This window comes from Periplaneta americana, chromosome 14 (genome assembly GCF_040183065.1).
Source record: "Periplaneta americana isolate PAMFEO1 chromosome 14, P.americana_PAMFEO1_priV1, whole genome shotgun sequence".
Taxonomy (NCBI): Eukaryota; Metazoa; Arthropoda; class Insecta; order Blattodea; family Blattidae; genus Periplaneta; species Periplaneta americana.
The window spans coordinates 107,621,995-107,635,942 of NC_091130.1; the positions used below are offsets into that span (position 1 = coordinate 107,621,995).

At 34.7% G+C, this 13,948-nt stretch overlaps 1 protein-coding gene across 8 annotated transcripts in view; it reads right to left on the minus strand.

Annotated features, from left to right (window-relative positions):
• LOC138713627 (ATP-binding cassette sub-family C member 4-like) overlaps positions 1-13,948 on the minus strand; it is a 99,020-nt gene that overhangs the window by 15,979 nt on the left and 69,093 nt on the right. For all 8 annotated transcript variants that reach the window (XR_011335948.1, XR_011335949.1, XM_069845870.1 and 5 more), the window contains 7 exons: positions 13,747-13,826; positions 11,534-11,684; positions 11,202-11,308; positions 7,449-7,572; positions 4,954-5,124; positions 4,410-4,537; positions 2,429-2,850 (listed from right to left, as the gene is read on the minus strand). Coding sequence is in view for 6 of the 8 variants with exons in the window: in XM_069845870.1 (XP_069701971.1) it covers positions 2,429-2,850; positions 4,410-4,537; positions 4,954-5,124; positions 7,449-7,572; positions 11,202-11,308; positions 11,534-11,684; positions 13,747-13,826 (1,183 nt within the window). In the remaining 2 variants the exon portion in view is untranslated. The remainder of the gene's footprint in view (positions 1-2,428; positions 2,851-4,409; positions 4,538-4,953; positions 5,125-7,448; positions 7,573-11,201; positions 11,309-11,533; positions 11,685-13,746; positions 13,827-13,948) is intronic.

Below are 13,948 nucleotides of genomic sequence, written 5' to 3' on the forward strand. Positions count from 1 at the left end.
AGATTTATATAAGGGTATAAAGGAATTGAATTTAAGAACGGACATCAGGCAAGGGTAAATGTAATCAAGGACGAGAATGGAGACTTACTTGCAGACACTCATTTAATCCTGAACAAATGGAAGAACTATTTTGGACAACTGCTAAATATACACAGGCCAAATAGAAATGATCAGGACGAAATTCAAATACAAACTGCTGAGCCATTTATACCCGAACCCACACTTTCTTTAGTTGAAATTGCGATAGAAAAGCTGAAAAAGTACAAGTCTCCAGGTACCGTATCGATCAAATTCCAGCAGAATTAATACAAGAGGGTGGAAGCGCATTACCTAGCGAAATTATAAGCTTGTACTTGCTATTTAGGAAAAGTAAATTGTACAAGAGTAATGAAAGGAGTCCATAATTTTACCTAACTTTAAAAGCGGGAAAAAACTAACTGTAGTAACTTTCGAGGAATATCACTTTTGTTGACGTCATACAAAATTTTGCCCAATATTCTTTTGAGATGATTAACTCCGTATGTAGATCAAATTATTGGGGATCATCAGTGCGGTTTTAGGCATAATAGATCGACTACTGATCAGATTTTTCATATTCGACAGATATAGGAGAAATAAATGGGAGTGTAAGGGTACAGTGTATCAGTTATTCATAGATTTCAAAAACGCATATGATTCGATTAAGAATGAAGTTTTATATAATATTTTTAATGAATTTGGTATTCCCAAGAAACTAGTTCGATTAATTAAAATGTGTCTCAGTGAAACATACAGTAGAGTCTGCATAAGCCAGTTTCTATCTGATGCTTTTCCAATTCAATGTGGGTTAAAACAAGGAGATGCACTATCACTTTTACTTTGTAACTTTGCTTTAGAATATGCCATTAGGAAAGTTCAGGACAACAGAGGGGCTTTGGAATTGAACAGATTACATCAGTTGCTTGTCTATGCAGATTACGTGAATATGTTAGGAGAAAATCCAAAAACTATTACGGAAAACAAGGAAATTTTACTTGAAGCAAGTAAAGTTGCTTGTCTATGCAGATTACGTGAATATGTTAGGAGAAAATCCAAAAACTATTACGGAAAACAAGGAAATTTTACTTGAAGCAAGTAAAGACATAGGTTTGGAAGTAAATTCCGAAAAGACAAAGTGTATGATTATGTCCCGTGACCAGAACATACTACGAAATGGAAATATAAAAATTGGAAATTTATCGTTTGAAAAGGTGGAAAAGTTCAAATATCTTGGAGCAACAGTAACAAATATAAATGACACTCAGGAGGAAATTAAACACAGAATAAATATGGGAAATGCGTGTTATTATTCGGTTGAGAAGCTTTTGTCATCCAGTCTGCTCTCAAAAAAGTTGAAAGTTAGAATTTATAAAACAGTTATATTACAGGTTGTTCTGTATGGTTGTGAAACTTGGACTCTCACTTTGAGAAAGGAACAGAGACTAAGAGTGTTGGAGATTAAGGTGCTAAGGGGCTAAGAGTGATAAGTTATAGGAAAATGGAGAAAGTTACACAACGTAGAACTGTACACATTATATTCTTCATCTGACATAATTAGGAATATTAAATCCAGACGTTTGAGATGGACTGGGCAGGGCATGTAGCACATATAAGTGAATCCAGAAATGCATATGGAGTGTTAGTTGGGAGGTCGGATGAAAAAAAAAAACCTTGGCGAGGCCGAGACGTAGATGGGAGGATAATATAAATGGATTTGAGGGAGGTGGTATATGATGGTAGAGACTGGATTAATCTTGCATAGGATAGGGACCAATGGTGGGCTTATGTGAGGGTGGCAATGAACCTCCGGGTTCCTTAAAAGCCATAAGTAAATAAGTAAGTAAGTAAATCAACATGATACTGATATGCTTTGTACACAATATTTTATCATTTTCAAATTCATTCTAACGTCACCTTCTCTCATATTACAGATTTCCGAACAACCTTGTACAGTCTTAAAAAAGTTTTGTTGCACAGATATTTTGTAAGTCCCAGAAAGGAGGCAGTGCACATGATCAGACATACAACGAAACAAAACTTATTTTATTAACTCAACTAGTCATTCTCTTGTGAACCAGGTCACTCGTCCTCTGATCATGCATACTGCCTCCTTTCTGGGACCTGAGTGTTTTCATTAGTTGACTGGATGTTTATCTGAGCGAGTTCTGGCAGTCCAATTACTCAATACACAGGTAACACATACCTTCTGATCTCTTATCTCAACCGATGCTATACACAATTAACACTTCATCACACAAATGACACCTGATGCCACTAAATAGTGAATGATATTTACATAGACGAAGATATTCCAAACACAAACCTAATAAGAAACACCATAACCACTGTACCAACCAAGATGTCCACTGTACTTACTAATTTAAAAATTGAAAAGCAACTTATCACTTACTGTGGATCAACGTTAGCAGTTGCTTCATCCAGCACCAGAATCTTGTTGTTCCTGATAATTGCTCTTGCAAGACACAAGAGCTGGCGCTGTCCGACACTGAAGTTGGATCCTCCTTCTGAAACCTTGTAGCTCAGCCCAGCTGGCAAGTCGTTCACTACCTGTTTCATTTCCACTTCAGCCAAAGTGGTCCATAGTGTTGCATCACTATACTGATTGAATGGGTCCAGATTGCTCCTGAGAGTTCCTGAGAATAGAGTTGGCTCTTGTGGAATGATAGAGATCTTCGATCGTAAGTCATGCAACCCAATTGATGACACATCAATTCCATCAATTTCTATTGTGCCGCTAGTTATATCCACCAGGCGAAACAAAGCTGTGATAAGAGAAGTTTTACCAGCACCTGTTCGACCTACAATTCCCACCTGTGTAAATGTGAAACAAACAGTTCAATAAAAGTTTAAGTTAAATCTCACATTTTAACAATACTACTAATTTCACGTGGCTCTTTTGAAACTGTATCAAGCTACTTTCTTGTTGTTGTTAATAGGATATTTTACGATACTATATCAACATCTCAGATTATTTAGTGTTTGAATGAAATGAAGATGATAATGCCAGTGAAATGAGTCTGGGGTCCAGCACCAAAAGTTACCCAGCCTTTGCTCGTATTGGATAGAGGGAAAACCCCAGAAGAAACCTCAACCAGGTAACTTGCTCTGACTGGGATTCAAACCCGGGCCACCTAGTTTCGCTGTCAGATGCGCCAATCATTACTCTACTATTTTCTAATTTATTTATGTATTTATTTATTTACTCTAGTGGAGTTTAGGCTGTGTGTGTGTGTGTACTAGAGATGAACAACGATTGAGAAAATGAGACTAACAGCACCCGCTAAGCCGAAAACCCACACGACAATGTTGTATTATGTTGCGTCCTTCACAAAGACTGGTTGTGAGTGTTCCGAGACTCGATATAGATCATCTCCTGAAGTCCCGAAGTCAGCAGTTGTTTATACCTGACTGAACTTTTATCTACTTTGGCAACTGTTACACATATATAAACAATCAAGTAGCCTATTTGAAACATCTCAACCTTTCAATGTATAATAATCTGTTCCCCAGTCTTTATTTAATTACTAGGCCCTTATTAAAAGGCTAGGAATTTTCTTTTCATATGTTTAAGATCAAGTGTGCAATCTCAAGTAAAAAGATACTAATGTCATGTTTTATGTTTCTTATAAATGCAAATTTATTTGAGAATTGTTTTTTTTTTATTTATATAACCATAGGTCATATCATATAATAGAACCAGAACATTTTGATAACTAAGATACTGTTCTGTTTTGTCTTTTTGTCTCATTTAAACATTTATAAGTTATTTATTTCAATGATGTATGTTATTCCAAGTTACGAAATCTTTCCACGCTGACCAAATGCTATTTTGAGAATGACGAGTGAGACTCGAAGTGCAGCGAGAATGACAAGCTGAGACTCGAAAGACAATGCAGCAGTTAGTTTTGTTCATCTCTAGTGTGTACTATGTATACGTACATATGTATGAATTTTTTTTACTACTTCATTGTTCGTCATTCACCCATATGAAGCCAGTTGTGTAGACCAATTTACCAGCAGTCCTTGCCTAGGGTGCGCCATAGGAGGCTAGTCTGCACAACACCTACGATGAGATGACCGTGTTACTGGACCACAGTTTGCCCAACACAAATTAAAAATCAAAAGTATGCTAGGAATCGAACCTGGGTTCACATGACTATGGTCCAACGCTCTAGTTACTGAACTGCCATGGCATATGTATGTATGTACGTACTACATTCCCTCGGCTATAAAAACCCCTTTTTTTCTATTTTTACTTCCAAAATTGGACAAGTATGCAATATAAAATCAGAAATGAGCCTTTCTTTTAATAAAAAATGTGACTCGAAACGGGAATTTGTAAAAAGAAATTAAATTTTGTTTGTCTTTACCTTTTCTGCTGAGTTGATCTTAAAGTTTACATTTTTTAAGACTGGAGGATCATCCTTTGCATATGTAACAAACAGTTTGTTAAATATAATTACACCTTGTGATGGCCAGTTCATTGGAGGTTTAGAATCTGTAAGAAAGAACATACTGTATATAGAAATAAATAAAAAGGAAAATGCAAATTACATGTAATTATAAATATTTCTAGACAGTTGCTTTTGTATAGCTAAATATACCTTAAAACTTGCCTTAGAAGATTCAGAAAAAGGAAACGGTATAATACTCACTATTTAAATTGCAATGACCACTAGTAAGCTGTCAACACTAAAGAAAAAATATTTTGATCAAAAGAGAATATTAAGAAAAATATCTAAAGTAATTATTTCTTAGATAAATATGTTAAACTACACAGCTTCTCTGGAATGATTTCATCTATATGTTTAAAAATGTTATCCTTTAAATAGCTGTGATCTCTAACTGCACTGTATACTGCTTTGGAACAATGTATTTCTTCCGTTACTTTGTAAAATCCTTGTTACAACTCACTTGGAAGAGACTCAAGTGGGGGCTCATCCTCCACTCTTGTATATTCCAGTACACGTTCAACTGAAGTCATCTGATTCTCCATCTCAGCTGACTGACGTATTCCCCACTGAAGCATTCCAGTCAACATTGTTGCCTGAGTAATTGCAAGTCCAACATCTCCACCATAATATGCTGCAAACAATTTTATGTAGCTAATACGGTATCTTGTATGAAGTGTGCATTCATTTAATGTTATTTGTAATTTAAAATATCTACTGTATATTGTCCATATACATGCACGATATAAAATTCCACATAATGACAAAACACTTACATTGAATCTTAGTCAAGCAATTAAATCAAGTATATGATAAAAATACAATTCTTATCAATAAAAGAACACATTCATATTATATAAAATATATAAATGGAGAAGATCTGCCTAATTGAAACTATGAAAATAATCTTTAAGAAGCCTTCTTAATTGAGATCACCAGTTGCGGTGTATCCAAAGAACTTGAAGTGAAGTTCCAATCAGCTACTAATTACAGGAAGCATAACAGGTCCAGATCAGGAGGACCAGATGCACCATCATCCTATGTTCTGATATTTGGCCAATATTTGGAATTTCAAAACTAAAAAATTTCCAGTGTTTGAGGAAATGTCCCCATAACACTGGCAGCATTCACTTGCTGGATGGCAATAGCGATTCTTTGCCTTAGTTGATCTGGAATCTCTATTGAGTGCTTGCAATTTTTTCCCAATGTCTGAAACAGCATATTTAGCACCAAGGTCCCAATGTCTCAAAAACAGTGTCCTGGAGATCCCGATACTATTCCTTTTGATGTTCACTGTGGATGTTGTAGCAGAACCAGCGACTTTGGAGGTGAAAGGCAAATAAGATGGTGCTAAGATGTCGACACAAATAGCATCCCACAGCAGAGATTTTCCATGAGACCAGAATATCAAGGTCAACCATCTGGTCTTTGTGCATCAGAATGGCTGATTCCAATAGGTTCCAGGATTCAAGGAAAACCAGCAGAGACAAGTACTCTTTTGATGATGTTATTTAATATTTTGTATAAGCATTTATATTGCTATCTTTAGATATGATCGGAATTCCCAAAACTCAGAAAACTGTGTACTTTTATGTCAAAGCGAATATTTTGTGATATACAAGAATTTTGCGTTGTTCAGTCAATAATAAATTGGTATTTCTTCTTCTCCAGTTACCAGATGGTGAAATTATGAAGTAATATATTATTTCCATACATTTAGTGTTTTAGTAACGAAAACCAAAAACAAACATATTTATACACATTGCTTTTTATGAGGATTTTTGAAATGTAGAGTCTTTGTTACGAGGCCTGCTAATATGGAAGAGTTAAAAATGAGGATCAGGAAAGAATGCAGCAATTTATCACCAGTAGTGATTGAAAATGTTCAACAAGAATTCATGCTTCGGCTTAGTCACTGCCAGATTGTAAATGGGGAGTATTTTGAACACCTTATTAAATAATTAAAATTTTCATTTGTTGCAGTAGTTGTGTAAATTGTAGAGAAAATACGTTAAACAAGCCAACAATAAAACTGTTCCCATAGTAACCAAACGTTTTGTATGAAACAAATGAACCTAAATAAATAAGTAAATAAGATACCAACCTTTCAGAAAAAAATGAAAAAAATAATACGTTGCCATTTAAAAATGTTGTCAATAATGTCACACACCCTGTACAATAATGGCAGAAAATTTTGTTTCTTTTTTTTTGTAAAATTTTCCTTTCAAAATATTAAATTTGACGTGTCCAAGCATTTAAAAAAAAATGAGTTAATTTTAGTTTTATTTGCATCATTTCCTAATTATGAAAAACCCTATATATAATATAATGTGTTTCAATCTATTTCAATTTGTATTCTTCACTGTAACAACAAAAATATCTTACTCTATATTTATTGTATCATGGTAGGATCTACTCTTTGTTAATAGCAACCTGTAGTGGTTACAGGAAGAAATAAATAAATAAATAGATAAATAAATAAATAAATAAATAAATAAATTATATATATAAAGGGAAAAAACTAAAGTGAGTAAATGAAAATGGTAATGGTGTAAAAATGTATACACAGAAAAATAAAATGACAATAAAGCAAACGTGAAATTAACTTATACTCTATTCGGTTTCTCGTGAAACCTACTTGCACATGAGGGGAAGGTAAAAGTGAACTGAGAAGCTTTTCTTCCTTGCCAAGCTTCAACTTGCAAGCTAGCTAGGTAGTTTACCCCACCGTAAGGTTCTTACTAAGAGCCTTAGCATACGAATGCATTTGGTTTCACGAGATAATGAATGACTTATACAATATTTAAATGGATTACGCTCTGAAATGAGCTCAATGAAAACACTCTTTCCTCAATTCTCTACTGAATTACTGAATGACACACTTGTATAAGTAACTTCAAGGCTAAGAATTGTTTTTTTTTAATAAAAAATCATTACATTTCGATAAAATTTACTTACTTTCATTCAGAATGAGGAAACTGAAGGTTACTAAAGTAATATAAACCAAGCAGACGCTATCCAACCAAAGACCAAATGCTCGGTTTGATGCAATGAAGACATACCAGACAGATGAGTGCAAGTCCTGAAAAGAGAGCAAACATCAAAATTTGACATTTCTGCCTTTCTCTTGAAGAATGTTAATTTAAAATATCGTAACTATTACATAACAGCTACCACTACCAACTAGTTTCATAATATGTATGAATCTTATCAGCAAGTCCCGGATTTTTAGGCTTTAAAAAATTAAAATTAGGTTTTTTCAACCAATGTCTTAGGATTTTTTTTAGAATTTTAAATCTTCTATTCAGGAGTTTATATGTTTTTACGAGAAAAATAAATAAAATCAACACAGTATTAATATATTATCTTCTATTCTAATAATAAATCTGTAGCCAAAATTTTTCTGGTAATTTTCGATTTTCCAAAAATAATTGGTGTTAACATGTATAATAAACCATCCTGAAATCGAATATAGCTTTTTTGAAATTTCTGTTTGTATGTCTGTCTGTCTGTCTGTCTGGATGTTTGTTACCTTTTCACGCGATAATGGCTGAACCGATTTATATGAAAATTGGAATATAAATTAAGTTCGTTGTAACTTAGATTTTAGGCTATATGGCATTCAAAATACTTTACTTAAAAGGGGAGTTACAAGGGGGCCTGAATTAAATAAATCGAAATATCTCCCTTATTATTAATTTTCATGAAAAATGTTACATAACAAAAGTTTCTTTAAAAATGTTTCCGGTAAGTTTTATTCTATACAAAATTTTTATAGTGGCCAGCGAGTAACATCGACTATCGACATTGCTCTGTCGTAGGTATTATCCAGTTGTTCCCTAGTCAGATTTCAGATGTATACAATTTATTGTTCTTCCTCTGACACATATCAAGTGAGATGTACTGCCTGATAATAGCAGTACATATCAGCCAGAACCTCAATCAGAGGAGTGTATCCGTTGTTATAATATTATAAATATTCTCTGATTGAGGTTCTGGCTGATATAACTGTTTGTATAACTGGTTAATCAACCATCCATTCTATAGTATTAGTGAATTTCTTGACTCCACTGTATTATGTATTCTAAATTTATAAGCTGCAGTGCTCTGTATTATTAGGATTATTATTAGTGTTGGTTATTGTTATTATTATTACCAGTATCGTATTTCATTTGTATTGTTGTATTCATCTATTTTTATATTTTATGTCAAATATTATGTTATATCTCTTGTAATTTAGTATATTTTATGTCTATTGCAACAAACTGTTGCTCATGACATTAATAAACGATTGATTGATTGAATGAATGCACCTCGCAGTAGACCACTTGGGGATGTATTATTAAGCATTTTCTAACTGCGTAGAGTGCAAGGCAGTAAACTGAGTAAACTAACTAATTGCAAATGTTTCGAAATTGTTACTGTTTTGTTCCCCTTTACATTTGCACAGTCAGCTACTTACTTCTAGATATTTAAACATTTTTCTTAATCACCAATAAATTAGGCAAATAATATACTGTATTAGTACCTTTTGTACCCATTGTGATCTTATCTTCCTACTAGTGTGTGTGTGTGTGTGTGTGTGTATACAGGCGCGGATACAAGGGGGGGTCTGGGGGGCTATAGACCCCCCTATCAATTCAAAGACTTTTTTTAATTTAAAATGTACAAAGCATTATTTTTTCATTCATATAACTTATATGATTTCTTCACTCTCTAAACTTCATATTATTTTGCTATTTTACTTTCGCATACAAACTCTCTTTACAGTTTGCAGTGAATAGATCAGGTAAGTGGTCGCATTCCTTAGGGGTCGTTACCATGGGGTTTAACAATAGCTCGGACTTCGGAACGGAAATCTAACAGTAACCACCCTTACCACACTGCAGCTAGGCTGCTACCAATATCTTTGTTATCGTACTTTACAATAGCCACTACATTCGACTTTTGAATTGAGACGAGAAGTGATCAGTCCGCACAGGTGAATTATTTAGTGTAACAGTTATAAGAAATTATAAAATGTCGGAACGTAAGTTTCAAACATATATCTTACAATTCGTCTAGAAGCCGTGTGGTGAAGTGAAAGAAAAGTGCAGTACGGATGACAATGATACAACTGATGAAGAAAAGTGTATGCCTGTTAATACCGTAACAGTGGAATCGGTTATGTGCGGTGAAGTGATGACGCTAGTTCGACGACTCATAATGTATTAGATATTGGTTGCTTAGTGGAAAAAGAAATATGCAGTGACGAGATAAAATACAAAGCTCTAACAAATCCATGGGTTCCAGACGAAAAATATCCATTTCCGAGGACACTAGAATCGGGACAGTCTAGACAATTTCAGCATGCGTGGCTTAAAAGATTTCCATGGCTGTCTTACAGTAAGAAGGATAAAGGTGCGTTCTGTCACGTGTGTGTTTTATTCGGACCTATAGAGGGAGGGCGAAGCAAAGTTACGTTACATAATTTAGTTACGAAACCTCTAAGGAAATTCAAAAAGGCCTCTGAAATATTCAGGAGACATTCAGAGAACAGTTATCACAAAACTGCTCTCTTAAAATGTGACAACTTTAAAGGAGTGTTTGAAGGTAAGGTAGAGAACGTTCTGGTTCAATTGAATAATGAAGTGTTACAAACAATGCGCGAAAACAGGATGAAACTTGTCCCAATAGTAAAAACAATTACTTTGTGCGGCCGACAAAATATTCCATTAAGAGGACACAGGAATGATGGTGCGATTGACTTGGAAAGCGAAAATCAAAACGAAGGTAATTCCAAGGAGCTTCTTAAATATCGCGTTGATGCCGGTGATCAGATTCTGCATATTCATCTTAAAAATGCCCCCAAAAACTCTTCTCTAACAAGCAAAACAACGCAAAACGATCTCATAAACTGTTGTGGCACCATTATTGAAAAGAAAATTGTTGAAGAGGTTAACAAAAGTAAAACATCCCAGACGACTTCAGCTTCGTTAAACTGTAAGTAACATTTAATCGACTTTCCATTCCAGTCACCATTTCCTTTAGAATTAGAACTAACTGAAGACTTAGAACCTAAGAGTGACAATATTGTTGTGGTTTATTTATTTGTTTTTAATTCCATTGTTCTGTGTTATGATTATACTACTGTATTCATATGTTAATTGAGGGGTTGGTGCAAGAAAGGCACTTCTCTCAAATGCAAGTTTTGAGAAAATTGATGTTGGAAATTCAAACCGTAATAATGTTATCTATGCATGTCTTTACATTTTGGGTACCGGTACTCCTGACCTCTATGATTACAGTATTGAACTACAACTTTGTGATCATATGCATAACAGATCAGAGAACACAATAAAGCGTTTTACTCAAAAAGGGCACATCCTCTAAAATGCCCTTCTTGCACCCAGCCCCTCAATTATTATTAGCCCCCCCTATTATTAAATTCTAGATCCGCGCCTGTGTGTATGTATATATATATATATATATATATATTAATTTTTCTTATCCTTTTTGCATTTGTTTTTCTTTTTGTATTTGTGGCTGTAATTTTACTTCTATTTCTTATTTCCTTCTTCTCTCTGCATTTGTTTCTTGTATTATTTCTATTCTTGTGATGTGGTAGAGAAGGCCTGAGGCCTTAACTTCGCCAGATTAAATAAATAAATAGAATAATTCTTCACATAAAACAAGTGACTGAGAACTTTATCATTAAACCGTTTTGCTCACCTGATGTCTATCAAACTCCTTTTCAAGCATGGTCTGTGCCTGAAAAGCACGTACTGTAGTCAAGCCCTGCATCGATGCACTGAGATGAGAGAATACTGGACTTTTTGCTGTAGAAGACATGTATGAGATTAACAAATGATACTTAATTACTTTCATTGATCAAAAAAGTACTCAATCAGCAGAAAACATAACTTGTTAGCAACATTTAATTTATTTTAACTTAATGATTAAAAATGGAGACAAGCATTCTGTCATACATAATATACCCACTTCATGTAAGAATCAACTTTGTTTCAACTAAATTTGTTTTGTTCCTTTGATTAAAAACTTACTGATACCATCAAGCCTCTTCAGACTGCGGGAGGTAGACAAATAATACCGTCTCAAAACATAGAACAATATGAACATCACAAGTGTTGGAATCATCAACCAGACATTCACTATGGCTACAACTATAACTACTCCCAACAGTGACAATCCAATCTGTGAAAGAAAAATGAAGAAATTAAACATTTTTTTTATTTCTTATTAAATGCTGTAGGCCTACTCAGCAGTTATGAGTTTGTTTGCCTAGCTTGTAAGGAATGATGATGATGATGATGGTAAAGCACTCTGCAGGGGTCATCTTCAGACCAAGTTGTTTCTGCTTCAACACGTGAGAGGGAGCTTACAGTATATATATATATATATATATATATATATATATATCCCTCTCTCTCTCACTCTCCCCCCCCCTCTCTCTCTCCAGCCCATTATGTCACTAGTCACGTGAGGGGAGGAGCCGCAACTGATCATATAAAAAATGTGCGTGCGATGGGACAACTCAGGCTTCTCATCTCCCAAACAACTCACATCTCACTTTCCCTTCTTCACCTCTGTAGTATTCCTAACTTCAACTCCTCACATATATCCTGGCTTGCTCAACCCTAATCCTTCCTACAAACCCCTTTGCAGTTGGAAAGTCACGAGCTACGGCTTGTTGATCCGTCTACGCTGAGAAACTTGTTCTCGTAGTTGCGAGCTATGGCTTGTTACATCTGTCGAATGCGAGAACTAACCACGCACCTAAATTCCATCACTCTCGTTCTCCTTCCCCACAAGATTCCATCAGGGCAAGCCTAACGCTTTCCTAATCAGGCACTCCCGTTATCCTTGTCTCCCCTACTTTACTATCATCGTAAGTCTCCCCACATCGAAGTCTCAGGACAGATTTCTAAATTACAAATTTATATTGCAACTCTGTTTCCCCTATCTCTAGAACCAAGGGAGAATATCTAACCTTTTCTTGTTAATAAATAAATATTATTTAAAACAGTCTTTCCTTATCTTCATCACAACGTAACAACATCTCCCCTTACGCTTTGGCCCTCTTGTCCCGTCACTTCCATTGCCCCTCATCATCGCCTCAACTACACGCGAGATGAGTTGTTTCCCTTTTGAGGTGGCTTGTCGATATAAGTGGACACCTATTCGGGAAAGATATCCATTCCCATTTCTGTAATACTCTATATGCATCTTGTCCCTTAGCAAGAGTGCTCCCAATGGAAACCAGAACATATCATTGATCATTGTTCCTTGAGGCAGTGGGCCAATACAATTCACAACATAACATAAAGGATACAAATAAAGTAACTCTTAATATTGCAACATGCATAATGGTCTTCAGTTTATTTCATATACATCATAACCTACAAACATCCAAAACCATACAATCACACAAACACCAACACTTATACAGCCCAAATAATTATAGGGATTCTACCATCTTTTTGCAAGACTACAAATTTTCAGTCTCCTCATGTCTTAAGTTTTTGTGCACTACAAGAGGTTCTACATTATGAACGATAACATACAGTAAGAACTAGACATCTTTCCTCGTGAAAACGACAAATCATTCATTTGTAATTATTTAATTTATTAAATGTGTGTCAGTCAATAAAGCTGGTCTATTGCCATTAAATAAAATTAATGTACATGTAATGCTAATATACATGCTCGAATTTGGGAAGTACAGTAGATAGCAAAATCCAGTTCCATGAGTGAACTATAACAACAGCTGTAGGGATCATCGTGCTAACTACACATTACCCTCATGCTGGTTGGACAATTGCTCACCTCTGCTGAAGCATGTGGAGGTGAGGCCAGCAATTGATTGGTAGGCCTTGGCTGTTACATACAGAATTATTATTATTATTATTATTATTATTATTATTATTATTATTATTATTATTATACATGCTCTGAAGACTTCCATATCTGAGACTCTTGAAATAAAATTTCTCTTGTAAAAATTATTGTTTACAATATCAGTCTTATTTACGTCATTTTTATAATGGCCACTTACCAAACTTGTATAATACAGCTACTGGTAAGTGGCCAAAACTAAAGAAATGCATGTATTCAGAACAAGGCTGAAAATTCAGCCACCACTTGCTACTTCTGAGAGTTTTCTTGAAGCCCTGTTCGTAACATATGAACATCAGATTTGAAAAGCTTATTTTTTTGTTTGGCAATTAATATGAATATGTTTTCCATAACTGCTTACCTGCACACAATCCATCATAGTTAAAGGAAGACTTTCATCAACAGATCCCATATCTTTTGTGAAACGGTTTAATATGTGCCCTGAAAATAGAACAATATAATGGTTGATTTACAATAGAATTGAATGGAGAAGTTGTAATGTTAAACAGCGTTGAAGATTATTTTTCTGATATATTGTAGGTCAACAAACAAAGAAGTGGACA